Source organism: Microtus pennsylvanicus, chromosome 2 (assembly GCF_037038515.1).
Source record: "Microtus pennsylvanicus isolate mMicPen1 chromosome 2, mMicPen1.hap1, whole genome shotgun sequence".
Classification (NCBI taxonomy): Eukaryota; Metazoa; Chordata; class Mammalia; order Rodentia; family Cricetidae; genus Microtus; species Microtus pennsylvanicus.
In genome coordinates this window covers 129,426,828-129,454,747 of record NC_134580.1, presented here as the reverse complement: position 1 = coordinate 129,454,747, position 27,920 = coordinate 129,426,828, and the positions used below count along the sequence as shown (strand labels likewise).

The window sequence follows — 27,920 nt, the reverse complement described above, 5'->3', positions numbered from 1 at the left end:
GGAGGTGGTGCAAATGGCTCTGGCAGCTGCTCCCAGGGCTAGCTCACATGGCCAGCAGATGCAAGAGGCCAGGGCTGCAGAGGCAAGCTTGGTTGCTTGGAGACGCTCACCAGAGCTACTGTTGGGTCATCCAGTAGGAGTCCTCTCCCTGACCCTGGCACAGACCCTTCAGTGAGTGGGGTTGACCAGCCCAGCACTGTTCAAATGGAATAGAACTTTCTTGTTCCCTTCTTCTTTTTTGGGGGGGAGGGGACCTCCAGAATTTATTCATCTCCTAACTGCAAAGCTATCTCCCTGAACCCTCACCTGTCTCCCTCCCCCATTGTAGGCCCTTTTCTACTATTTCTGCGCTTTCTACTTTTAAAGAACTTACTTAAAAGTGAGATCGTGTAGTGTTTGTCTTTCAACATCTGGCTTATTTCACATAGCAGAATAGCCTCCTGGTTTGGTCACATCATCAGAAATGGTGGCATTTTCTTCTTTGCAAAGACTTAGGAATATTCCATCCAGATAAACACTGCCTAGGTGAACATTTCTCAGACTCACCTGCCTCTGCCGCCAAAGTGCTGAGATAAAAGGCATGCACCACCACCACCTGACGATCGGATGTCTTGATATTCAACTTCGTAGTTCTTTGCAAATACTAGATATTAACTCACCATCCGATGTGTTGTGAAAAAAGATTTTCCCTCTATTTCCATGGGTTGTGTCTTTTCTCTGGTGGTGATTTCCTATGCTGTGCAAAGGCTTTTAAGTTTTATAGAATCCCATTTCCAAATGTTGGGATTATTTCCTGTGCTATCAGTGTACTGTTCAGTAAGCCCTTAGTTGTGGATATAGTTTGAATGTCTTCCCTGTGTTTTTCTCTATCAACTTCAAAGTTTCGGGTCTTGTGTTAAGGTATTTGATCAATTTTAAATTGATTTTTTTTCTTGGTGTGGTAAATGATAGGGATTGAGTTTCTTTTCTTTCTTTTTTTTTTAATTTTAATTGTGCAGGCAGCCTTCAGAGAGGTAGCTGACAGTTCTACATTGTTTTTGTTTTTTGAGACATGCTCTCTCTATTATGTATCCCTGGCTGTTCTGGAACTCACTGGTCCTGTAGATCAGGCTGGCCTTGAACTCACAGAGATCTACCTATCTTTGCTTTCCAAGTGCTGGGATTAAAGGCCTATAACACCATGCCTAGATTAGTCTCATTCTTCTGCATGTGGAAGTTTTTTAAAAGAGGCTTAGGCTTATACTTTCTTGGGGGGAAAGATGAACATTAATCTGGACCAAGATGTATACTTTCCTGGAAGAAAGGACTAATGAGACTAAGTGCCAATGAAATTTTGAGTGACTAGCTGAACAGAGAAGGGAAGGTGTCCCTGGTCCTCAGTTTAAGCCACAGTGGCAAGATACCTAAGGCAAACAAAAGGAGAGGGGTTAATGGTTGCTTCTGGCGTCTGAGGTCTCAGTCACTGATTGCTTGGCCTGCGGTGGGGTACTCTATTATGGGGGAACATATGGCAGAGGAAACGTGCTCACCAGATGGCACCCAGGAAGCAAGGTCAGCTGCTCATCTTCACAACAAACCCCTTTGTGTTCATCACTGTTCTACTGTGGTGAAGAGACGCCATGACCACGGCAACTGTTATTTTGTCAATCAGACCATGCCACACCTCTGCTTGAAGTTCTGCTATTACACACAACAAGAAACGTTATGTATCCCCCACTCAAAGCCTAGCAGGGTCCTTGCACCCTCTCGGACTGCCTATCCTATCTGCCTTGTGTGGCGTGTTTAGCATCTGTATTTGTCTCTCTGTGTGTGGAGGTACACATGTGTATGTGTGTGGAGGCCAGAGTTGATTTCGGGTGTCTTCCTCAATCACTTTCCACCTTAATTTTTGAGTCAGAGTTTCTCGTTGAACATGGCGCTCATCGATTCTGCTAGACTGGCTAATCAATGCTCTCCAGGGATCTACCCATTTCCCCATAATCCCAGCTGAAGCTCCTATTTTTTACATGGGTACTGGGGATCCGAATCCAGGCCCTCATGTTTGTCTGTCTGCACTTTGCTAACTAAGTCATCTCCCTAGCCTTCCTCAAAGGAATTGCTACTGTCTGTGTGCTCTCTCTGACACCAGGGGGGACAGGCCAGGTCAAGTGATGGAAAACAGATCTCACAGAAGCACTGGCCCACCCTGGGCCGTGCACTCTGGTTTTGCAAGAGATCATATTGAGAACTTTAGCTCAGGGTGTTGCCATTGCACTGTTTGAGATCCTTTCTCAGAGTTAATGCCCCCCTTGAGAATGTTTGAAGAATATCAGTTACTTCCTAGTGCACTTTGGTGCCTTTCCTGGTCTTATGTAAGTAGTTAGAATTTCATTATTTTTGTCAAGAAAAGTGAAGCAGAGTGGGCATTCCTGAGGGACAAACTTGGTGCTCTGACTCTTAGGTGCCTGGGGGAGAGGTGGTGGCTGGGATGCTGTCTGTCTTCTGTTCTTATAACTGTAGTTCTCAGGGTCATAGAGTCTCATGACATGATAACGTGGAGAGTGTAGTCTCACAGGCCTTGGCATTTGACAAGACCATAGTAGGAGGGATGAGAGGGCCGTGTTCAGGGTGGCTGCTGCTTCGGGAACCAGCTGGCTGCAGAATGACATGTAGCTGAGAGCATGCGTTTCAGTCACAAAGACAAGATTCAGCTCCTGCCTCTGCCTCTTGGCTGAGGGGACAGAAGACCACAGTACAGATGTCAGAGTTGGGTGAGCACGGAAGGGAGTGTGCTCATAGACTTTCATCTGCTGCATCCTTGTCCGTATCTTCCTGAGACTCAGCTTCCTCATCTGTAGACCAGAACAGCATAACAAATGTCAGAAAGCATGGGTGTCCCAAGATAGCGCCTGAGACATGAGGAATAAGTGGCAGATAAAGACTGCCATTAATGAGAATGTAACTTCCTGGGTGGAGGTGGTAAAGTCATTGGGTGCTGTTTTCAGTATTCTGGTGAGAGGCCAGGCAGGGTCTTTGTCCTCACGGGGCATGCTCACATGGAGACAGACTGACAGTCTTCAAATGCCACTGCAGCTGGGTGGGATTGGAGGTGTGTCCTGTTTGGGGAGGAGGGTAGCACAGGGAGAGAGACTTATCCAGTGAGGGTGTTGGGGAAAGATTTCTCTGGGGACATGAATTTGAGACCCATAGGAAGACCACAAGTTGGCTGACCAGTGCAACATTGCGTTCTGGTTGCTCTAAGAGAAGATGATGTGGGATAAGGGATGCTTTTCATAAGTAACTCCCTAGAGGGCGCTGCTGTTGTGGTAGGGCTCCTTCCTTGAGCCTAGCCAGCTCTCTCTACCATTCCATGGTACCTGAGCGAGGGACCTGGGAGGCAGAGAAACCAGCTCAAGCTTCCAGCCAGGCCCTGGCCAGACTGCTACCCAAGTGGGCTCTCCCTTCTCCAGACCCGCCCAAGATGCCAGCTCCTTCAGAGGCATCACACCTGGACAGCAGTAGACCTGATGCAGGCACACTTCTCCAGCTCCTAAGCAGCTTTCGTCAGCACCAGCTTTTTATCCTTATTTTCTTAAGAAGGGGTAGCACTTTGAAAATATGATGACTACTTCAGTTTATCTTTGAACACTTAGTTTAAAATGTGACTCCTGGTACCAGAATTATTCTGGACCCCCTAAGGCTGTTCTTTGACCTAATGCTAAAACTTGTGTCTAGGGAGGTTGTTTTTCAAGCAGTTTGACTAGGATAAAATTGATTCATTCTGCCCCCGCCCCTGTGTGCATGGTGTGTGTGTGTGTGTGTGTGTGTGTGTGTGTGTGTGTGTGTGTGTATGTAGGTATACATACACTTCTTTGTGTATCCACCTTGTGCCTGGGAAGGTCAGAGATTGATGCATAGTATCTTCAACTCCTTTCTACCTTGTTTTTTGAGATAGAGTCTCTCCCTGAATCTGGAGCTATGTCTCTGGCTTCTGTGTGAGTGCCAGAGTACCCCTCCCTGATGTGGTAGTCCCTTCTGTGTGCTATGATTACCATTAATGAATAAAGAAATTGCTTTGGCCCTAGAGCAGAGCAGAACAGAGCTAGGCAGAGAAAACTAAACTGAATGCTGGGAGAAAGGAGGCGGAGTCAGAGAGAAGCATATGTAGCCCTACTGGAGACAGACACTGGAACTTTACCCGGTAAGCCACAGCCTCGTGTCAATACACGGATTAATAGAAATGGGTTAAATTAATATGTAAGAGCTAGCGGTTAAGAAGTTAGAGCTATACAGTTTCTGTGTGGTTATTTTGGGAGTCTGGGCGGCTGGGAACAAATAAGCGGGGAATGAACAAGCAACCATTTTATTACACCTCTCCCCTCTCTGCCACCTATGCCAACCACATGACACGCACAAAGCCTGGTTCGGAGAAGGGACACTCTAATTCTGAGTTGCCAGCGAAGGTATCAGAATAAGATGAAAGCAACAATGAATGACGTAAATACCAACTGTCCCATGTGGAGAAGCGTGGTGGGAAGGGCAGGGCAGTCTGGGCTGTGAGAGAGGAGATGGGGAAGGGCAGGGTGGTTTGGATCTGGGCTGTGAGAATGGAGATGGTGTCCTTTGCTTTGCAGACACTTTTTAACTCTGTGTAACCCCAATTTTAATTTCTGCATAATGTCCTTGTCTAGTCCTGAAGTGTTTGCCTATGCTTTCCATTAGTGATTTCAAAGTTTCAGATCCTGATTTTAAGGCATTTGATCTACTTTGAATAGATTTTTGTGCTGGGTGACAGAAGGGGATCTAGTTTCATTATTCTATACATGGTTATCCAGTGTTTTCAGCACTAGTGGGTAAAAATAATTTTTTTCCTCTTTTTTGTTTTGTTTGTCTGTTGTTTTTCCAATGCATAATTTTTGACACCTTTTGTCAGAGATTAGGTGGCTCTAACTGTGGGTTTATTTGTTACATTTATTCCCTTGGCTTATTTGTCTGTTTTTTGTTTTTTGGTTTTTTTGCTAGCTGCTGTTTTGATTACTATGGATCTGTTGTATAATTTGATATCAAGTACCGAGATAGCTTCAGCGTTTCTCCTTCTGCTTAGGATTGTTCGACTGTTCAGGGTCTTTTGTGCTTCGATAAGGATTTTAGGATTCTTTTTTTTTCTCAAGAATTTCATCTAACTGTTGAGAATTGCATTGAATCTGTAAACTTCTGTTACACATTCCATAATGTTATCTGCCCATCCATGAGCATGAAATGCCTTTCCAGCGTCTTCTTCAGTGTGTTATATTTTCAGTGCAGAAGTCTTTTACTTCTACGCCTGGGTTTATTTCTGAAAATTTTATTTGAAGCTAGTGCAAATGGGGTTATTTTCTCTGGTTTCTTTCCTGGCAAGTTCCTTATTGGCATATACAGAAGTTCTATATTGGCATATATATAACAGCTGCTGGCTTTTATTATGTTGACTCTGTATTCTGCTGTTTTGCTGACAGTCTCTGTCAGGTCTGAGAGTTCCCAAGTGGCGTTGTCAGGGTCTTTTAATTATAGAATCATGCCATCTGCAAATTCAGATGTCTTAACTTCTTGCTTTCCTGTATTTTAAAACACATGCATGTTTCCGTATGGAGGGAGGTACCTGTGTGTTGGGTGTGTGTGTGTATGCATGTATATGTTCATGTGACTAGAGGCCAGAGAACGACATCAGGGGGTCACCCTCAGGAATGCTATTGCCTCTTTTGAGACAGGACCTCTTATTGACTTGGAACTCACCGATTAGGCTAGACTGGTTGTCCATCAAATGACAGAGTCTCCTGCCTCTGCCTCCCCAGCACTAGAATTACATGAACCAGCACAACCAGCATTTTTATGTGGGTCCTGGGGCTCAAACTCAGTTCCTTGCTCTTGCAAGGCAGGCACTTTACTGAACCATCTCCTAACCCTTTTTCTTATTTGATGTGGGATTCCCCTTTGTATGCTGTGAATATATTTTGTTGCCATTGGTTAATAAAGAAACTGCTGTTGGCCAATGGCTTAATATAGTAAAGCCATGCAGAAAATCCAAACAGAGATGTAGAGAGAATAGGAGGAGTCAGGGAGATGCCATGTAGCTGCCAAGGGAGACAGATGCTGGAATTTTACCTGGTAAGCCACAGCCTTGTGGTGATACACAGAATAATAATAGATATGGGTTAATTTAAGATGTAAGAGTTAGTTAACAAGAAGCCTAAGCTGTTGGCCAAGCAGTGTTGTAATTAATAGAGTTCCTGTGTGTTATTCAGGTCTGGGCAGCCAGAAACGAATGAGCAGCCTCCACTATGCTTATGTTTTATTGCCATTGGTTTATAAAGAATCTCCTTCGGCCTATAGCAGGGCATAGTGTAGCCACACTGGAAGAGATATAGAGCGAGTGTAGGCAGAGTTAGAGAGATGTCATGTAGCTGCTGAAGGAGGGAGACACTGGATCCTTACCAGTAAGCTACAATCTCAGTAAAGCTTCCTGAAGACCCTGTGATGGCTGCGGGGCTCGCTCATCTGCTTCCATAGCGCTTGGCACACTAGCACTTACTACAACAAATGTTTCAATTGTTTTCCCCTTGCCAGGTTATGACTCTGAAAGTCATCCTGGCACTTGATGTAAATCAGCAGATAGCATCTTCTGCCTGAACATGCCTACATTCTAGTGGGTGAGGCAGAAATGAGCATTGAGACTGCAGTAAGTCACACAGGAATGGGGTTTATGAAGAAAAGGAAGCCACAGAAGACAATGGATGGTGTGCATGTGTTCATGTGTGTGCAGGTGTGTTATGTGTGTGTGTGTTAATGTGTGGATAGGTGTGCACATGGAGACTGGATATCAATGTTGGGAGTTGGTACTTGGGTCCCATCCACCTTAATTTTGAGATAGATTCTCATTTGACCAATGACTCACTGAGTGTTCATGATTGGCTGGTCAGTTAGCCCCAGAGATCCTCTTAACTTCACTCCCCGGCACTGGATCCACAAGCGTATAGCACCATCCTGACTTTTTGATGGAAGTTCTGGGACTCAGACTCAGGTCTTCATGCTTGCATGGCTAGAAATTTTTCGGCTAAGTCATGTCCCAAGCTCTGGTGCATCATTCTGAGGAGTTTCGAGTTGCAGCATCTGAGAAGAGTCTAAGTGGCACAGAGAAGTCACAAATGAGTACATGACCCATGAGATGAACAGAGCCAGCGCCTCTTAGAGAGCCTCCTCAAACATCATGCTTGTAAAATGTCCTCTCACTGTGAAGTCCCTCTATATGCCAGCCACTGCGTCTTCTTTCTTTGCTTAAACAAGAAAACCCATTCATTCCTGCCTCTCACCCTCCACCTGTGCCCCAGCACAGCTCCTTCTGTGTTACCCTTTACGGCTCACCTGGAAGTTCTCATCCTCGAACTGCTTCTGTCTCTGTCAGCTTCTCAGTTCCAATCCTCTTACTCTCATAGCCTCCTGCTCTGTCTTCCTAAAATATCAAACCCTCTCTACAATGCCGTAGGCTTTGAATTTTTCCATTCATGATTAGTTAGATAGAATAGAACAAAATCCCTGGGACACAGAGAGCCTTGTAGGTGCTCTTCCTTGTGGTGGTCTTAGAATGTCCAACAGTGGCTGGCCCCTTGCAGATGCTTAACTACAAAATCACAGAGGAGTGAAGGAAGGAAGGACACACATAGGGATGCTAAAGAGGTCAGCGCTCTCTGTGTTCCCACCCTCAAGTTTATAATCACACCAACACATGAACTGCTCCTTCACTTTGACCCTTTTGTTTGGTGGCTCAGCTCTTGCTCCTCTGCAGGGTTGTGTCTAGCATGCGAAAGGGACTTCTATGATGGAGAAAGTTGAGAATAGTTTGAATGGATTAAGCAAGGTTTTCAAGGACCAATGGGAGGACAGCAGTGATGAATATTGAGCCAAAAGACTTAGAGCTAGAGCCCTGGGGCAGGAGTTACTAATTGGCCACTGGCTATCTTCAGCCACTTCATTGACAGCTTTTCTTTACTTTTTCTGCTCTGCTGGGAGTTTAGAGCAGTCAGTTCCTTAGGGCGGACCTGCTCACCAATCCCCAATGACATTTAGTGACCTGGCAGTGCACGGTTACAGTCTGCATCTGTGGTAGACAGATGTCGATTTTTTTTTTGGCTCTGCCATCTTCTTTCTGTACATGATAAATTTTTTCAATCTCCCTTCATCTGACCTTCATATACAGAATATGGAGTGTGTGATAGCTCTTCTTGGTTGTCAAATTGACTACATCTGGAATTAGCTAGAGCCAAATTTGGTAGGGCACACCTGTTAGTGATTTTTTTTTGTTTGTTTGATTGGATCCTTTCAAGTGGGACGATCCACTTCTGATCCAGATCACTGAGGTGGGATAACACACCTCTAATCTCAACCACGTATTCTTCTTGAAACCTTCATATAGGGCACAGAAGCTCTCTCTCTTCTTCCTTGCTCTCACTTAAACTTCACGTCCATTCCTTCACTAGTGTTAGAGACTACTTGTTTAGGATTCTGCTGAATACTAAGATATCTTTGTGTTGAGAACTTGGCCTTGGTGTATCTTGTTCAGACCCTGGTGCTTTCAAGTAAAATGTTACAACAGCATGGTAGCATGAGTTCGTTTTTACATTTAAACCTGTTTTGTGAAGTTTTCTTTCTCAGCCTGAAACCTGTCAGGAAGGTAGACATGTCTAAGTTTGCCTTTCTCAGTGGAAGGCTTAAGGAAAACAAGGTCTGATTTTTACATATGAAATAGACAGAGTAGGCAGCTTCTACCTTGAGGAGTGGAGCTGGCCATGGCTGTCCTGCTGTTTCTGAGTCTTATAAAACTTAGCTTCTCCATCAAGCAGTCACTGAGATCTGAGAAAGCTAAATTTAGGCAGGAAGTATAAACCAAAAAGCCTCTGTATCAACTGAAATAATCAGAGACCTACCCACCACATAGACGCCACCCATGGCGTTTTAGTGGCTTTGTTGGGGGAAGAGGCCATTAGCCTTTGGCTATCATGCAGGATAGCATGAAGCCTGTCACGGCCACACAGGGCACCATCATTCCTTGAATGCCAGACCCAGAAGGTCTGAAGGATTTTCCTGTGGGGTGAGAACTTGGGGAAGTTCTTGAGCTACCTTGGCAAGGGAAAGTTGAGTGGTCAAATCAACAGTGTTCAAAGTTTGGGCAGGGCCCTGATGTTGTGTGAGACATGGAGCACTTCTTTGCCCAGTGGTCAGCATTACCACGCTTGAAGCAGCTCCAGGCGGAGTCCATTGCTGAACATTTCTTTGGAGACAGCCTCTGCTGCTGCGATGAGAAGCTGGTATTTCTGTCTATCATGGGAAACCTTTTTCATTAAACACCTTAAATGCTGTATTCAGCAGATCTCTCTGAGGGTTTGAGGGCTATCACCTAATCTATTATGTATACCTGATTTGAAGAATTGTGTTGGGATTTTAATGGGGATTGCTTTGAATCTATAGATTGCTTTTGGTAGGATTGCCATTTTTACTATGTTGATCTCCCTATCCAAGAACATGGGAGATCTTTCCATTTTCTGGTATCTTCTTCAATTTCTTTCTTTAAGGATTAAAAGTTCTTGTCGAATAGGTCATTCATCTCTTTGGTTAGTGTTACCCCAAGGTATTTTATGTTATTTGTGCCTGTTGTGAAAGGTGATTTTTCTCTGATTTTCCTCTCAGCTTCTTTATCATTTGTACATAGGAGAGCTACTGATTTTTTTTGAGTTGATCTTGTATCCTGCCACATTACTGAAGGTATTTGTCAGCTCTAGGAGTTCTCTGGTAGAGTTTTTGGGGTCACTTATATATACTATCATATCGTCTGCAAATAACAAAAGTTTGACTTCCTTTCCAATTTGAATCCCCTTCAACTCCTTTTGTTGTCTTATTGCTATAGCCATAACTTTAAGAACTATGTTGAAGAGATATGGAGAGAGCAGAGTCTTGTCTTGTTCCTGATTTTAGTGGAATAGCTTTGAGTTTCTCTCCATTTAATTTGATGTTGGCTGTCGGCTTGCTGCATATTGCTCTATTTTTGTTTGTTTTTTTTCCGTTTATTTATTTATTAAAGATTTCTGTCTCTTCCCCGCCACCTCCTCCCATTTCCCTCCCCCTCCCCCAATCAAGTTCCCCTCCCTTGTCAGCCCATAGAGCAATCAGGGTTCCCTGCCCTGTGGGAAGTCCAAGGACCACCCACCTCCATCCAGGTGTAGTAAGGTGAGCATCCAAACTGCCTAGGCTCCCACAAAGCAAGTACATGCAGTAGGATCAAAAGCCCACTGCCATTGTTCTTGAGTTCTCAGTAGTCCTGCATATTGCTTTATTATGTTTAGATATGTTTCTTGTATCTCTGCTCCCTCTAAGACCTTTATCATGAAGGGGTGTTGGATTTTGTAGAACGCTTTTTCAGCATCTAATGAAATGATCATATGGTTTTTTTTCTTTCAGTTTATTTGTATGATAGATTACATTGATACATTTTCATATGTTGAACCACCCCTGCATCTCTGGGATGAAGCTGACTTGATCATGGTGGATGTTTTTTGTTGTTGCTGTGTTCTTGGATTCAGTTTGCTAGTATTTTATTGAGTATTTTTGCATTCATGTTTATGAGTAAGACTGGTGTATAATTCTATTTCTTGGTTGGGTCTTTGTGTGGTTTTGGTATCAGGTAACTCTAGCCTCATAAAAAGAGTTTGGGAATGTTCCTTCTGTTTCTATTATGTGGAACACTTTGAGGAGTATAGGTATTAGCACTTCTTGGGAGTTCTGGTAGAATTCTGCACTAAAACTACCCGCCGTGGGCTTGTTTTGGTTGGGAAGTTTTTGACAACAGCTTCTATTTCCTTGCAGTTTATAGGTCTATTTAAATTGTTCATCTGGTCTTGATTTAATTTTCATATATGGTATCTGTCTAGAAAAGACCAGACCTGCCAGATGACCCGTGCTGGCTGTGTCTCCTTCAGCAAATCACCTGGCATGTACCACCACAACTGGCCTCAATTTTTTTTTTTTAAATTTAAAAGCACAGATCTTATTCCAAATGGCACCGGAGACAATATATTCTGAGCTAAATATGAGCGACCATGTCCCAGGAACAATGTTTCAGATTGCCCATAATGACATGTTCCCCTATGGAAGAGGTTCATGTGAACTTCTGTGGTCATTTGACAGAAGAAAGTCAGAAATAAATGCATTTAGCAAATATATTAATGGGGATTCAGAAAAGTGGGTTACAGCAAAGCAGAGAGGCATCTGCCTATAGAGTTCAGGTGCTATCTGTGAACAGTTTTAAAGTTCATGCAGGCTAGTGGTCTGCTAAGTTAATACAGCCCACACTTTTGACATCTCAATCTTCATAAAGAGATGAGAGTTAGCTTCCCTTAGGCAGCAAGGCAGAGATCGTAATGTGTCATGAGCTGCTGAAACCACATATGTCTGTCACCCTGCATCAGCTCACCCTGTGAGGCTGTTATGCCTATGTCACAGAACCCCCAAATAAGACCTCCATGAAGCCAGCATCCGATGAAAACAAGCTAGCTTGAACAGCAATCCTACAGGCCCCTGCAGTGGGTGGGGGACAACAGCCCTGGGGCTTCAGGGAAAGAGGGGTTTAAAGGGGAAAACCCGCAAAGTGGGGATGGTGGAGGGGGTGGCACAAGTCTTGGCGTTTTGGAATTGGGTAAAAGTACACAACTTTTGAGCTCCTTGGTTGGGGCATAGAGGAATTTCAAAACAGCAGTTAATCAGGTACCTACAAGAACGTTTGAAGCAAGCTGATGTAAACAGATGTTGTTTGGGCACCCTGGTGGGGTCACTTTGACCAGGGCTGGCACAGTTTCTTGGGAATGTTTATGACTTTGCTGAGCTGCATTGGCCCCCTTAGTTAGGTCCTGTCTAAAATAGAGTTCTTTCTCAAAATGGAGTTTATTCTGCTCCTTCCAGGCATCCAAAACTGGCCAATCACAATAAAGATGATCTCAGTCTCCATTCAGTTCCCACCCTAGATCCACAAAATATCACCTGGCAGGCAGCCCTGCAGGATTCCTTCCCTGAGACCCCGCCCCATTTTGGGAGTTCTCTCTTCTAGTTATCTGTGTTTTCTTGTTCATCTTGAGAGTGAAACAATGAACTGGGAAGCCACTGGCATGGGGTGGCTTTGGGGACCATTGTCCATAAAGTACCCTACCTCCCCAAATCAAGACTACCAAGAAACAAGGAAGGCTCCATGGCTCTCAAAAGAACCAAACCAAACAAACAAACAAGAACAAAACAACAACAACAAACACATCAACTAGGATCTTAGGTCATATGCAGAAGTAGGTGGTGAGCAGATATTAAGGAAAATAGAAATGGCCCGCGATCATGTTGGCTGTCAATCTTCCATCTCCATCCTCAGTCTGTAGACTCGTCAGCACAGGAAACTCCAGTCTATACCACAATGGAACCACCAGGCAAGAAGCAACAGCAGATGGAGTGTTAAAGGAAGGCTGGGTGGGACTGGGTGAGGGAAGGGCTGGAGGTGGAGCTAGAGAGGGAAGGAGCTTAGAATGAGCAGGGGATAGGGGAGAAACAGGGAATGGAGTGGACTGAATGGCAGGGTGAGGTATACCTCCCAATATCCAAGAAAGATACCTACAGTGCTAATACAGTGCTAATAGAAACTGGACTTTGTTTATTAACAATTTTAGTAAGAGGGGTGGAAGCCAGGCGTGGTGGAACACACTTTAAATTTAGAATTCAGAATGTGAGTTGGGAGACTAGGTGGAGTGGTGCACACCTTTGCTTGTTTATTTGTCTGTCTGTCTGTCTGTCTGTCTGTTTTGGTCCTTTAATAAAGGGCTCCAGAGACTAGGTGTGGTGGTGCACTTCCTCTGCCTACCTGTCTGTCTGTCTGTCTGTCTGACTACTATCTATTTATTTATTTTGGTCCTTTGAGACAGGCTTCCCCTGTGTATCTGGGATTGAAGGACTGTGCCACCACTGCCCGGCTTGGAGTACACTTTTAATCACAGCAACTTGGGAGGCAGAGGCAGGTAGATCTCTGAATTCAAGGCCAGCTTGTGCTACACACTGAATTCTAGGGGACAGTCAGGACTACAAAGAGAGACCCTGTCTCAAAAACAGAAAAGCAAACAAAAAAGGTGGGGTCAGGCCAGGTGGTGGTGGTACACACCTTTGATCCCAGCATTTGGGAGGCAGAAACAGGTGGATCTCAGTGAGTTAGAGAACCCTATCTCAAAAGGGAGCAGAATTTGAGCTGAGGAATTCCTCAAGGCCCCTTAGCAAGTAAAACCTGAAAATGGGCAAGAGTTAACAAAGTAAAGCAGAAAGGAAAAACATCCTAGGCAGGGTAAAGCATAGAATTTAAGGACCTAAAAGGCAGAATATGTTTGCGACAAAACCCTTGGAACAGAGGTAAAGAGAAGTGAGGAAGCACCAATGTCTACTTAGTCAATTTCAGGACCATCAAGGGTAAGGGGCCTGAAGCAGAAGAAGCTATGGTGGTGCACACCTTTAATCCCAGCACTCGGGAGGCAGAGGCAGAGGCAGAGGCAGGTGGAGCTCTGTATGTTCAAGGCCAGCCTAGTATACAAGGGGTACTTCCAGGAAAGGCTCCAAAGCTACAGAGAAACCCTGTCTGGGGGGGGGGGGGGGCGGGGAATTGATTGGAAGGACTGTTTTTTTTTTTTTTTTTTTCGTACACAAGTGGCAAGCCAGGAGACTTTTACTAAGGTAAGAGAGGAAACCAAGGAGAGGTTGTGAGCATGGGACTGTTAGGTTCAAAGAATAAAAGCAACAAGAAGACAAGGTACTTGGAAGAACATCAAGCCATAGACAGCACCAGGTAATGCTTCAGGAAGGAAATGAATGAACAAGTAAATAAGTTAAAGAAATTAAAGGATGAGACCATGAATAATTGCAGGATCTGACTTCTTCAAGAGTCCTACATCCCTCAGGCCTGCGGGAAAACCAGCCCCTCCTTACATCCACCTACCTCCTACCTTCGCCTCTAGGGTGCGGTTTGCATAGTAGCCACCAGAGGGCGGAAAGCGGCTGGGTTTCCCACAGGGAGGGCTTTGTGTGAGGCATCGCGAGGGGCGGAGCCTAAGGGCAGGCGCCCAGAGGTCTGACCCTGGAGAATGGAGGGCAGAGGGAGGCTGCGGAATTGGGGCTGTTGCAGTGTTGGCTAGAGCGGTTTGGGAAGTGCACCAGTCAAAGACAGCAGCAGAGCAGCAAGACACACTGAGAGTTCCTGGCAGTGACGGGCGCTGAGGAGGATGGGCCGGTTTCTTTCTGGAGTCACCTTTATTCCATTTCTTAATCCATTTATCTCCTTGAACACACGATTTAGCTCTATGCCACTTCCTGGTGCTCTTTTTCTCCTTAAAATTTTCGTTTGTAATTTACTATGCTCAGCTTGCTCCTTTTCATTATACATCTTTAGAGTTAGCACTAAAAACCACACAACAGAGTTTATACTGTTTTTGAGATATCCTTTGTCAACAGAATTAATCCAAAATTCTTCACTTTAGCCTCAGGCAGACTCTTAGGACATGAGGCAGCCACTTTCTTCACCAAAATATCACAAGAACAATCTGTAGCAAACATACTAAAATTCTTCTCCTCTAAAACCTCTTAAGTGATCCCCCTACAGTTCAAATAACTCTTTGGCTACTGTCTTCCATGTTCCTACTAGTATGGCCCACTAATCAGTACTTAAACTAGTCCCTTGCTTTCTAAACTGAAAGTACCAAAATCAGAGTTCCTCCAAACAAACACATGGTCCTTCTTCCATGCCCTTATATAGGCTTTAAGCAGAAGGTGTGGCCCAAATTAAAGGTGTGTCTTCCTGCTTGGAGACCTAGTTCAAAGGTGTGTTGTCTTCCCACCTCAAGTTTCAGATCACAGGTGTGTCCTCTTACCTCAAAGGTCCAGAATAGAAGCGACTTCATGGCCTTCAGATGAAGCAGACTGTCTCTCACAGGTACGCCCTCCATATCTGGACTTTAGCTCATTCCAGACACCATCAAGATAACAAGCAAGATTATCCGTCACACTTTTCCAGGGCCACACTCCTTTCTCTTAGTGTTTCCTACAAAGTAATCTGGAGGTGTTGTTTGTACCCCTGGTCTTGCTGATGTCAACCTCAGGGCAGGAGCAATGGCTTCTTCCCAAGTTACAAAGAGGTGCAAATCTCTTAGCAGCTGGTCTGTCTGAGTGGCACAGTGGAAGTCTGCATTGTGGTCTATAGTCATCTGCCTGTCCACCTCTATAAGCTGGTAGCCCACTGGAGAAGAGGGGGTGCTGCCTGCGCTCCCCTGCTCTCCCTAAGTCCTAGATAGCCTGGGTCGTCAGAGTCTCACTGAACCCATCCACATTAGTTTCCTGCATCATAAACTAGAGAGACTGAGGGAGACTTAACCTGACTTAGCAAGGGACTCTTATTTCTGTGTTTCATAAGACATGAGAGTTGGATCTCATCGGGTATTGTATTCCCATGAGGTTCAAAGCCACAAGTTTGGGTGGCAAAGGAAGGGTTTCTGGGATCCCCTAGCAAATCTCTGCTAACTGAAGCGAGGAGAACTTCCAGAAGAACTGAGTGTCAAGATCCTGCCTGAGCATAGATTCTGAGACCTTGATCGGGGACACTGTTCCTGGTGCTGTGGAGAAGGCTGAGATCCTAGCTGCAGATCTCTAGCCTGTGGCCGTAGAGCCTTCAGGTCCCACCAGGCTCCACTTAGCCCTTTCTGTCTGATGCTGGACTGCCCCCACCATCTTTCCAGGCCTCAGTCTCCATCTGCAAACACAGTAGCCCCAATGCTTGTCGAGCCCTCATAGGATCCTGCAGATAAAGGAATCCATATCTACCTAGAGATCTCTGCCCCAGTGGTCAGGCTTCCTACAGCACACAGGGGCTCCACTTAGAGGCTGCCATAACTTAAATGTGAAGTAACCAGAAAAGGCTCATTTGTTTGAACTCCTGGTCCCAGGCTGGTGTTGTTGTTTGAAAAACGAGAATCTTCAGAAGGTAGAGCCTTGCTGAAGGAAGTTGGTCACTAGGACTTTCCCTGGGTTTTATAACCTGTCACTGTCTTCTGGACACACCCCGATTCCCAGCGGTGGCTGCCATGTGACTAGCTGGCCTCCTGCCCAAGATGCTTTCCTTGCAACAATAGAATGTTTATTTCTCCGGTAACTGTAAGCCAGAAGAACCTCTTTCTTAAATGGTTTCCAGGCAAATATTTTGTTGCATCCATGAGCAAAATAGCTAAAACAGGTGTCTGCAGGTCTCCTAAGTAGTGGCATTGCCAGGATCTTAGGGTCTCACCTTCCCAGTCTTACGCAAAGTCCTCATAGAAACCCACCCCCTTACTTCACTAAACTTCATGTTTTCATATTTTCATGTTTCAGTTTTTGCCCTGAAATGTAACCACAGAGCTGGCTAAAAGTAGCAGTTCACAATCATGTCATTGCCGGAGTGGGGTTGTGCTGAAATTTCTCTGAGAAATAAATTAATCCACTACTTTAAAATCTGGCCTCATTCAGATTTTAGTTACACGGACCAAGCACAGTCAGATTCTTCTCTTGATGTAGCACAACTGGCTTCTAGCTCGTTTCTTCGCAGCTTCCTTCTTATCCCCTCTGAAACTCTGAAAGCTCAGGTCTTCCCGTCAGCCTCTCTGTGGACATTTGGATTTTCCCAACTCCCATCCGTACAGTGCATTAAACCATTCTTAAAGCTTCCGTGGCATTTCTCTAGTCCACAGTGCAGACTCTTCTGTGCATCTCTTACAGACATGGCCAGACTTCCCAGCCAAGTGGACCCCCTTGCTGGTACTAATTCTCTGCATTAAGTGTTTTCTAGCCACTGTGGTCAAAGTCTTAACAGAAAGAACTCAGTACAGGAAGGGCTGCTTTGGATTCAGATTCAGAGATATAAGTGTGTCATGGTGGGGAGGATATGGCAGCTGGGGAGGGGGAGAGTCTGCTGGGATACCAGTTTTTGACATGTCTGACAAATCAGGTAGCAAGAAGTGGAACTGGAGAGGCAAATGAGTGTGAGGACGGGTGCTCAGCAACCCTCTCCTGCTGAGTTGGTCTCAAAGGGCCCACGTTCTCCAACACAGGTTTGCCAGGAGATGACTCAGTGTTCAAACATTTGAGCCCATGGGGAGCGGGGCAATGCAGATTCAAACCATAGGAACCTGACACCAAGGACTAGGCCAGTAGTAGTTGCTGTCCCTGAGTTGTAAGCTTATCAAGACAGGGGCTTCCTGGTAGAGGTGGATTATTCACAAATTTTGCCCCCAGAGAACGTGTTCATCTCTTTCATAGTACACAGGGGAAGTAATATAAAACACTTCAGAAAGATACAGACCTCCACACTAATTAACCAATGAAGTGTGAGAGCCTTCAACTTTGCCTGGGGACTAGGAGTGAGCTCATTCCTGGGGTCTTCTGGTGCTGAAACTCATGGATGGCATTTTAAAGGCAAAACCATGACTCCGTAAATGGTAGAGGAGGGTCAGTGCCATCCTAGCTCTGCCCTTGCTCAGACCCGAATGCCTCTGTGAACCTTAGTTTCTTCCTCTTGCTATCAGGATGCTGTGAAGTATAAAGACTTCTTTAGTTGCAGCCTCCCTGTCAATGGTGGAATCAAGAACCCTGTGTGTCCCCAGGATCTCAGGTGTCCCCAGGGAGACTAAGATTCCTGTAGTCTGGATGTGACATTCAGGAACTGAGGAGCAGTGCGAGGGTTAAGTGAGCCTGGAGATAAAGAGGGGTGGAGAGGCCCCTCTGGAAGAAACAGACAGGAAAGGCCATAGCCACCTGCCTGAGCCCGTCTTTCTATGCTTCTGGATCTCACTAGACAGGGTGGTCCTCATTCTGCATCAGTCTCCAGGGTCAGAATGAACCACCACCCAGTTCCTATGTCACACACACACACACACACACACGCACACACACACACACACACACCACGCCCTGCCAACAACTCCTAATGCAAGTACTGAAGCAAGCCACACACCAGGGTGCAATTAGGGTTTTAATGCTGAGGTGGGAATAGCAAGGGTGGAGAGTACTAGGAGAAGAAGGAAGTCTGGGAGGGTCTAGGTGGGCTCAGGCAGACTTTGTGCAGGTGGTGGTAGCAATTTCTAGAGAGAAATGCCACAGGGGGTCAGATGAAGCCACTGGAGACTAACCTGGAATGGAAACACAGGGCATCTGACCATTAACTGTTACGACATTGAGTAGATCCAGGAAGCCTGGCCTAACTATCCACTCACTCCTGAAGCGCCACATGGATTAGTCCTTGGAGAGGATAGGGAAATGTATAGATTTGTGGTCTTGTTCTCTCTCCTGGCCCAGGCCCTTACTTATCCCTTGCTCTGAATGGGAAACGATTGGGTAGAAACCACGCCCACAAAGCCAGGATCCAGATGCAGGCCATGGGCCAGTGTCTGTACTCAAAGTTCAGAAAACCCTCCTAGGAAGATAAATCATCTGGTAACAAAGATACCAGCTGTGTCTGGGTTCATGATGTGGGTTCAGGTTTGGGGCGAACTCAAAATTACAGTTCAGCTTGGAGTCAGGATCGGGTCTCACTTTCTCTTGTGACAGAAACAAAACGAGTATAGCCCTGGCTCCTGACAGGCTTCTGTGCACAGGACAGGGTCTGCCTGTGGGTTTGATGAGAACTGCCACCATAAGTCACGTGTTTGAATACTTGGTCCCCAGTGAGATGAACTGTTTGGGAAGTTTAGGAGGTACAGCCTTGTTGCAGGAGGTGTGCCACTAGAGATGGGTGTTAAGATCTGAAAAGACCATGCCTCTCCTAGTTAGCTCGCTCTAACTGGTGACTGTGTCTCAATACACGAGCTCTCAGCTGATGCTCCATGCCATGCCCCGTGCCTGCTGCCGTGCTCCTCAGTCTGATGGTCATGAGTTCTAACCCCCTGGGCTTCTGAATCCCAAAACAAATGCTTTCTCTTATAGTTTCCCTTGCTCACGTTGTTTCGTCACAGCAATAGAAAAGTAAATAGGATACTGCCCATACCAGCGGAGTGCCATGGAGTCCCTCCTTCGGCTCCTTCCTCTTCAGAGGGATTCTGGCAACTGTAGATTAGCTGAAAGAACCAAGTCATGATCAAAACCTCAGTATTTACCATGGGGAACTGAACAGAGGCCCACCCAACTTGTTACCTCCCTCCTGCTCATTCCTCTGTCACTTCTGTGACGTCAAGTGTGTCACTTTTCATCTAAAGTGGGCAATGACTCTCTTGAGGACACAACGAGGTAGCGCACACAAGACATTGAAGGGCTGTGTAACCACAAAAGGATCACCTCCAGGTTCTGACACCCTTGGTGCCTGATTCCTGTTTCCCTAGCAACCCTGTCAATCATGGAGACCTGAAGCCTCAAAAGAAGCCCCAGTGAGGGGAAGAGAAATGAAAGGCCCAACTTTGTCAGGATGCAAGGTCCCTGACAGGGGCACACCCACAGCTGTTGTCTTAGCCCATGGAAGGCACTCCAGTCCCCAAGCTGTGACTTACAGAGGAGGTCTTGAAGAAGTTTTACATCCACGTTGCTGAGTAACGATTGGAGCAGTGGACATAACTGAGAGGGAGAGAGAAAGAAAAGGGGAGAGAAGGAAAACAGATGAGACTTTGCTGGAACACACTGCCCACCCTCCCCCAGCAGAGGGGCTCATTTCCAGGACCTGAGAACAGTTAACCTTAGCAATCTGGAACTATGGGATTGTATGGCCTGAATCAGAGCTGTCCCAGGCTTCTGAGAACCCCCCACCTCAGAGTGTCAGAAGTTCAAGATCTGAAGATCCGCCGTCCAGAACCTTTATACCCCCGACTCCTTAAACCTTGAACTCTTGAGCCTGGAAATTCAAGATCCTCGGACGGCTTAAGCCTTTGGGGAGCCCCAATGCCCAGTTCCCTGCAGCTTCTCATTCACAGGTGCTTAAATACAGTCGTTTAAATGAAAAGTGTGTTGACTAGAGGAAAACATTAGCTTAAAGTACACGGGTGGCACACACGGGTGGCGCACTCGGGTGGAGCACTCGGGTGGAGCACTCGGGTGGAGCATGGATGTGGTAACCAGCTCAAGGCAGCACCTGTGATTTCTGCCTCCTCTCTCTGTAGCCCAACTACTGAGGGTAGAGGAGGTGCCCAGTGACCTCCCGAAGAGAACTCAGCACCTCATAGGAGACAGTGTCCTGAATACACAGCCACACCCACAGGTACCTCTCCTGCCCCCAGCAGGCCTGGCTCTAAGACCTGGTGACTTACTTGGTTTTCCAGCAGGTTGCTCACTACAACTGTAAGGCGACCAGATACTTCATCCAACAATCTGTTGAGTAAGGCACTTCGTCTGGAAAAGAAGGGACTTGCAAAGCTTGGTCAAGAGTTCGATATGGCCTAGAGAGTCCTCAGGAGGTCAGATGACACACAACTCTGCTCTGTGGTCTCAGTCTAGCTTGTTGCCCAGTAGCCCATGTCAGGATGAACTGTCACTGAGCACCTGAGCATCTCACGCCTAAATAGCTGCTTCCTCAGTGCCTGGATGCTCTTCCCAGCCTTGACACAGTGTTATTCACTCAGCCTCTACTTACAGAGAACACTGGACTGAACCTTGGGACACTGGGCAATAACCTCCATCATTAACAAGTTTCACTGAGGTTGCCTTCTCTCATCTTCATCTCTCATCCAGCTATTATCTCCTCAGGTTCCTATTACGAGTGTTCACTGAAAGGAGGGTTTGCTCCTCTTGTGCCCTGATAAGCATGGTGGGCGGTGTAGGGCTCCCCACTAAGGGACCAAATGCTCCCCTGCCTTATTTTCCCTCTGGATGTGTTCTGGGAGACAGAGAGACTGTTTGTTTTCACCAAATTGTTCTCCGGGGCACAGAATAATGCCCACCTAACACTAAGTAGATTTTTGACTACAATAATGAGAAAATGTGGCCGAGAAGATAGACTAGTCTATAAATTATATCCCTTACAATCATGAGGACCTGAGTTTAATCTCTAGCTGTTGTATAAGAAAGAAAGAAAGAAAGAAAGAAAGAAAGAAAGAAAGAAAGAAAGAAAAGAAAGGAAAGCCAGGTGATAGCTAACACATGTGATCCAGAGCACTGAAGACACAGAAGGGGAGATTCTTCAGCTGGCTTAGCCTACTTGATGATCTCTAACCACTGACACATGTGCATGGGTGCCCACACACTAAACACCCCATTGCCCCAACACAAAATAAGCAAAGAACAAGTCCAGTTAAATATACAGTGTCACACCTGTTCTGATGTCACCAACCTTTGATTCTAATCCTTCAGAGTTGGAAGGAGGCAGATCTCTGAGATTGAAGCTAACCAGAGCTGTACAGTGAGACTTTGTCTCAAAATATGTATTCACACACAATGACAACAGGGCCAAGTCCAAGTTCTCTGAAGGTTAAGAGAATAGTCTTAGAAGAAAAAGAAGGAATCTGTCAAAGATCCTTTGAAATGAAAAGTGCATTGAGAAAGGAGAAAGGTGTTTTACATAGCCACCACTTCCTTGCAGAGGTCCTAAGGTAGGAAAAAACCTATCTGAGCACAAAAAAATCCAGTGTGTTTTAAGGAGGGTGTGGGTCGAACCATGTAATGAGAGTCTTCATGGCCATGGGGATTCAGACCCCCTGGACCTGGAAGTGTCCAGCAGGAGCCAGGCCTTTGGGTATTCATGCCAAAACTATGGCCTTGTCTTAGAGATCAGATCTTTGGTAGAGGGACATGGTTATCAAGACTAGGACAGAGGCCATCCCTCTGTTCCTGACCTTGTTCTCCCAGCCCCAGCACTTGACTTCCAGGCCATGTTTCCTCTCCCAGATGGAGTAGCATCACTTTCTCTGATCCCTGCCTAAACCAAACCTACTTTTCCAAATATAAAATTAAAGATGTAAATTCTTTTAGGAGCAATAGAAATCAGTGATAGAAAATGACAGGATTAGGATGTCAAGATTCCACTCTAGGGATTTTCCTGAGGGTAGAGATTACTTCAGGACAAGCAGAGACCATGCTAGCAACTATTTTTCCAAATGCCTCCCTCTGGAGGTGGCTGTAATGTTGACATGTTCAGAAGCATGAGGCACATTGACCCAGCTGAAAGGTACCATAGGCACATGCATAGTATGGCTGGAAAGGTTCATCCTCCTGCCTCAGCAATGGAAAGACATAGTCTATAGACTCAGTGTAGATCTCATGGTTCTTGAGCACTTAGCATATTCCAGGCTCTAGGCTAAACATGTGTATTTTCTCATATCTCCATCCCAGAAGATGATGAGTACAGATCTCTACTGTTCAGACCCACGGATGTGCAAACTGAGGCTGCGAAGATGGATACAGAGTGATGGCGCTGATGGCTGTGGCAGAGTTGACACTTGAGGCTGGTCCTATTGTATATTTTATGATGCTACTTCCCAGGTATATGAAGAGGATTAAAGTCAGAGGTCCTAAAGCCCCCCGAGAGCCTGGCTCTACTGAGATGGATGAGCCTTACCTGCCCAACAAGGAAATGGAGATATTGTCGGTATCACTTGTGCATTGCCCTATACTCAGTGTGGGAAGGCCAGATTGGGCATCAGTTTGAACAGCCAGTGAATTTATGATGTCCAAGGAAACAGCGACGTCCAATGCGGAGCCAAGAAGAGGCCTGCAGAAAACAAGAGTGACTCTAGACACAGACAGAGAAGCCTTTTCGGGTTTCCCTGGTTTTCGTCTGTCTGTGTGGACACAGTGCAGGGAATGTATGGGCAATAGCAACATTATCTGGATGATGTCAACACGTTACATATTCTCTACCAAATTTACATGCTTCTTTAGGGTTTCTCTATGCCATACTTGTTTAACATGTGTAAGGTTTTTCCTTGGCTATGTCTAAGAACAAAAATAACTGTTATTCTTTTGTAGCACAGATTACCTGTTGGCGCTCATTTAAAATACTCTACATGGTTTAATAAAATGGCTTAATCCATTCTACTATTTCAAGACTGCTAGGAGTGAAATCACGCTCTATTTTGTCAACAGTTCTGGGCATTGAGAGGTTAAATAACTACCTGGGGATGCCGCTGCTCATGGTTTCACAGATGGATCTAATTTACAAAGTACGCCATTACTGGAGATTTAAGCCAGGGTCACGTGTGCTGGGCACGTGCTCTCTCTAAAAGAAACATCTAGTCTCTAGAGTTTCTGTTGCACAGGATCTTGACTGCAATTTTCCTTTACCTCTCCTTTTAAATGAAAAAGATTAAAATTATATTACTCTTACCCGTTAGGTCTATGGCATATCTATGATTTCCAGGTTCTTTAAGAGACATGAACTTGAAAATGAATGTGGCAAGTGATTGAGACAAAAACTCATGGTTGACCTCTTGGTCTCCAAAGACACATGTGTGTGCACACGTGAAGCTTCATACACGTGAGGATATATGTGCACCACACACAGCAAAGCACATTACATGTATATTCTTTTGAAAGAAACATATATACATTCTTTTGAAAGAAGCAATATGGCTGTTTTCACTAGAATACTTTAAAGATTGATATTTTAGGCCTCCAATGTTCCTCTCTTTTACAAATTAGGAAACTTGGGCCAAAGGCTACACTGTAGCTGGGAATTAAATGCATACTCAAATCAGCTACCTAGCACTCCACCCCGTAAATCCAAGCGACACATACTCACAGAAGCACAGAGACATTCGCTCTGACAGGCAGCTCCAAGACAATGGCATTTTCTTCGGGAAACGGGGAAGGTTTCACGTCCAAGATGTTCAGTTCATTGATCTTCACCCTGCACAAAATCCATACGTGATCTCTTGTCATTCCTCCCTGCAGCCTTGCAACTCTGTTCCCCACCCTCTGGTCATTCCTCCCTGCAGCCTTGCAACTCAGCCCATCGCCCTCTGGTCATTCCTCCCTGCAGCCTTGCAACTCAGCCCATCGCCCTCTGGTCATTCCTCCCTGCAGCCTTGCAACTCAGCCCATCGCCCTCTGGTCATTCCTCCCTGCAGCCTTGCAACTCAGCCCATCGCCCTCTGGTCATTCCTCCCTGCAGCCTTGCAACTCAGCCCATCACCCTCTGGTCATTCCTTCCTGCAGCCCTGCAACTCTGTTCCCCACCCTCTGGTCATCCCTCCCTGCAGCCCTGCAACTCTGTTCCCCACCCTCTGGTCATCCCTCCCTGCAGCCCTTGGAACTCTGCTTATCACCCTCCTGTCCTACCACATCCTGGTCACAAGTGTGAGCCTCTACACTCTAAGGTGCCATGGATTGAGCCAGGGAAACAAGAGTCAGCAGAGACAGAACTTCAATCCACAACTGTGTGACTCTAAACTCCACACTGCTTGGGACTAACGGGGTGTGGATTCCGGCTTCCTGTCCGTTGAAGGAACTTGGACTTTTACTTCTGGCTAAATGTGAAGAGGGAAAGTGTTATTCATAGAGAGAGGCTTTAGATACCAAGATGCAGGTGGGGATGGGGACCTTGTCCATGAAATTACAGACTTGTGAAAGCAGACACGTGAATTGTCCAAACTGGCCCTGTAGCCCTACCTCAGATTTACTAAAACTATAGCGAGCCTTGCCTCAGAACTCCTCAGCTCTGTGGGGAAGAAGAGGCCTACCCATCTGTCTTTCACACTGGACTGGCCTCCCCAAGAGGATTATTCCCTTTTCTGGCAGCAAAGTAGTAGCAGCTTACTGTAAACCAAGGAGGTTTAAACTGTTAAGGTCCAGTGTTTTCAAAGCTCCTAGAATGTTGTCCTTGATTGATTGCAAATTCAAGGCTTCTTGAAGAGACGTAAGATCTAGGTTTAGGTCCTGAAGGACATCTGTAAGAAAACATTATCCATCAGTGCCACTAGGGAGTGAGCTCCCATCCTCCTGGTCTCAGGGAAGTCAGCTTCTCTGTGCTGTATCACTCACTTTTGGCAACAGCTCAGTGAGAAAGGATTGCCACCATCTCCATTGTGCAAAAGAGGAAGCCGAGACTCCTAAGGTTGGGAATTGTGTCCACACGGTTTCCAGGAAGACTTTGTACTAATATATGTTGAGCATTTCCCAGCAAAACAACTGATCAGTTGAAGTTGATTGTGTATACCTGTTTTCAGGGATGACCTGAGGATCTGTCCCTCTCTTACTGAGATGCTCACATGGGTTTGAAAAACCTAGTCAAGCAATTAAGAGAATAAACTAAGAAATGGAAAAATCTCACACAAAGAAAAACACAGAGGGAAAGTACTGCTCCAAACTTCAGTGAATGCCTGAAATAGGGGCCCCACAATGACAGCGTGGGGTCAGTCCTAGAAAAGAGTAATTGACATCGGAGCAGGAGAGCGGAGTGTCCCAACAGGAGATCTCAGAGGAGAACCAGGGGAGAAATGCACAGTTGCCCTGTGCCAGGTGGCACGTGTGCAGAACTAAGGATGCAGGAGTCAAAAATATCTCTCCTATGAAATACAGCAATGCTACCAAAGGGACAAAAAAAAAAAAAAGGGAAACCGCAACAAAGGAGTCTTGATTTAACATGATGTTTGAGAATTTTGATCGAAACTCAGTTGTGCCTGCTGTTTTCTCCACCATTTTGTAATCTCTTTCATTTCATGTGCTTGTAAGATGGTTTGGTTTAGAATTGTGATAGCATGTGTGCTTTGCTCTGGTTGTGTAGTGGGGTTTCAGCTCATCCTCTGGTTGTGGCTGCTGAACTCATACGCCTGTGAGGACTAACTAGTACTTGTTTCTGTACTGAATATCTTTAAGTAATGGTGAAAGATTTCACTTGTTGCTTTAAGGCTGTTTGTGATATACATATAGACATAATTTTTAAAAAAGCATTTAAGTATGAGCATATACAATCTGCATTTTCAATGCAGTGGTGAGACTGGAGAGATTGGTCAGCAGTTAGGAGTGCTTGCTGCTCTTGGGCAAGACTAGAGTTCATTTCCCACCACACTTGTTGGATGACTCATAACTATCTGTAACTCCAGGGGATCTGACACCCTCTTCTGGCTTCTGGGGACACACAGATACATAGATACATATGTATAAATAAAAATTAATTATTAAAAACACTTTCAATCAAATTGATGTCATCACAGTACTGCAGCTTGGCTCTGTGGCAGACAGACTCTACCTGATATAATGACGCAGACTCTAAAATTGCAGCTGGCATTGCTTAGAGAGCTCCGTCCAGCCACACACTCCCTAGTAACCTGGCCCTAACACCCTTCTCTCTCTGCTACAGCTCCCCAGCCCGGGGATGAGAGGATGGCTCCTTTCTTTATATTTGAAAGGCTGAAGGCAACGTGTGCAGAACTTTCCTGTTCCTCTAAGAACTGTTTGTCAGGGAGCCCTGTCCTTCTAAGTCAGAGAACAGAGGTGCCGTTCACTAGACAGTGGGGACCTTATGGACACCTTGATGATAACCGTCATTTCCAGCCAGTCAACACAGACCACTAAGAAAAGCCGAAGAGCTACAAAAACATATGTTAACAGCTTTGACAGAACACTTTCATTAAATTATGTAAACCAGCAGTAAAGATGTAAAAAACGAGAGTCGCGTTGGGATTAGAGAAACACAAAGTGAAATGAATCACATGCTCTCGTGTCTGATAATCCAAAGCAGTTAAAGGTGTCCACGTTGGTGCTTTCAGTGAAGCAGTGGGGTGGGTTGTGGGTGCCTTCATGGACTGCTAGAGACAGTGGACAGCGGGATACTTGTCAACAGCGACCATAATTTAAAATGAAAACTTCATAAAATTTTGAAATCTCACTTTGATGGATTTATCCTGTGCGTACAGTGTCGAGACACTATTAGGATATGACGTTATAGCACCATTTATTTCTAAAAGGAAAAGTGGGTGAGGAAGGAATTGAATGGCCGCACGTTTCTCAGTGAGCCGGCCAAACAGGATTAGCACCACCCCTCCCAGCAGCCCCTGCAGGTTTAGCGATTAATTTGTTCCTCCTGGGATCAGTCATCTAATAGCGCATTGATTGACTCATTTTCAAGACAAATTCAGAATTCCAAATTATTCAGGGCACTGGCAATATTACCTGAAAGTAAGGCTGAGGTCCCAGAGAGCAGGCCACACAAGACAATGAGGCTCCCAAGTTGGAGCATCTTCGGTCCTGATACCTACCTGGTCATAGGAGGAAGAAGACAAAACCAGAACCCACAGTGAACATCTGTCACCCTCACACTTGACCTTCCTACAAGACAGAGGTGCTTCTGCTCACAATAGGTAAGAAATGGAACCAACAGAGATGCCAACCTTCAGGAGTGGAAAAAGAAAGTGGGGCCAAGTGCACAAGGGGATTTTCTTCAGTCCAGAGAGAAAATTGAAATCATGAAATTTCTGGAAATGGATGGAAGTGGAGACATAACTACGTACAGTTATGACTGAGGGGAAAAGTTGACTTGTTCTAGAGATGATCAGACAAGGTCAGGAAGGGAGAGAAACTTCCAAGACACAGCCAGAATGCTATGGGGTGAGACTTGGAAAGTCAAGCTGACCTCGTATTCTGCATGCTCAATTTCTTTGTTCTTGCTGCCTTCTCGGCTCGAGGCATATTTCCTCTGCACTCTGTGGCCTAAATTTGTTGTCTTTGTTCAATGAAACTTCAAACTTTCCTTAATGGGAATTTGAGACCCCTCCCTGAAAATAGTTCAAGGCTCCCACTACCTGGTTCCACCAAGCTTGAGGCAACACTGTCCTTTGGGAAATAGCTATGACTTTTGTCACTGTTGAGTCTAGACTCTAGGTAGGAGCCCTTATCCATAAACTGAGAAAAGTCATTGAAGAATAAAATCTGAACAGACAACAGAACCTACGTGAACCTAGGTTGTCATTATT

General features: G+C 45.5%; 1 protein-coding gene across 1 annotated transcript; it reads right to left on the bottom strand.

The window, feature by feature from the left end:
* Positions 1-2,772: 2,772 nt before the first annotated feature.
* On the bottom strand, positions 2,773-27,187 carry LOC142844406 (BPI fold-containing family A member 2-like). The gene is made up of 7 exons (XM_075962838.1): positions 27,087-27,187; positions 23,750-23,857; positions 22,568-22,720; positions 20,325-20,406; positions 19,575-19,638; positions 14,015-14,152; positions 2,773-2,831 (listed from the first exon to the last, which is right to left on the bottom strand). Exons 1-7 carry the CDS (start codon positions 27,185-27,187, stop codon positions 2,773-2,775), a joined length of 705 nt encoding a protein of 234 aa, XP_075818953.1.
* Between the last annotated feature and the right edge of the window lie 733 nt (positions 27,188-27,920).

Excerpts from the sequence above, each read along its gene's own strand:
- LOC142844406 (XM_075962838.1), bottom strand. The coding sequence starts at position 27,187 with ATGCTCCAACTTGGGAGCCTCATTGTCTTGTGTGGCCTGCTCTCTGGG. Across the intron at positions 22,721-23,749 it reads GCGAATGTCTCTGTGCTTCT|GCCTCTTCTTGGCTCCGCAT; the intron begins GTGAGTATGTGT and ends TGTTTTCTGCAG. Across the intron at positions 20,407-22,567 it reads TCCATTTCCTTGTTGGGCAG|ACGAAGTGCCTTACTCAACA; the intron begins GTAAGGCTCATC and ends CTTCTTTTCCAG.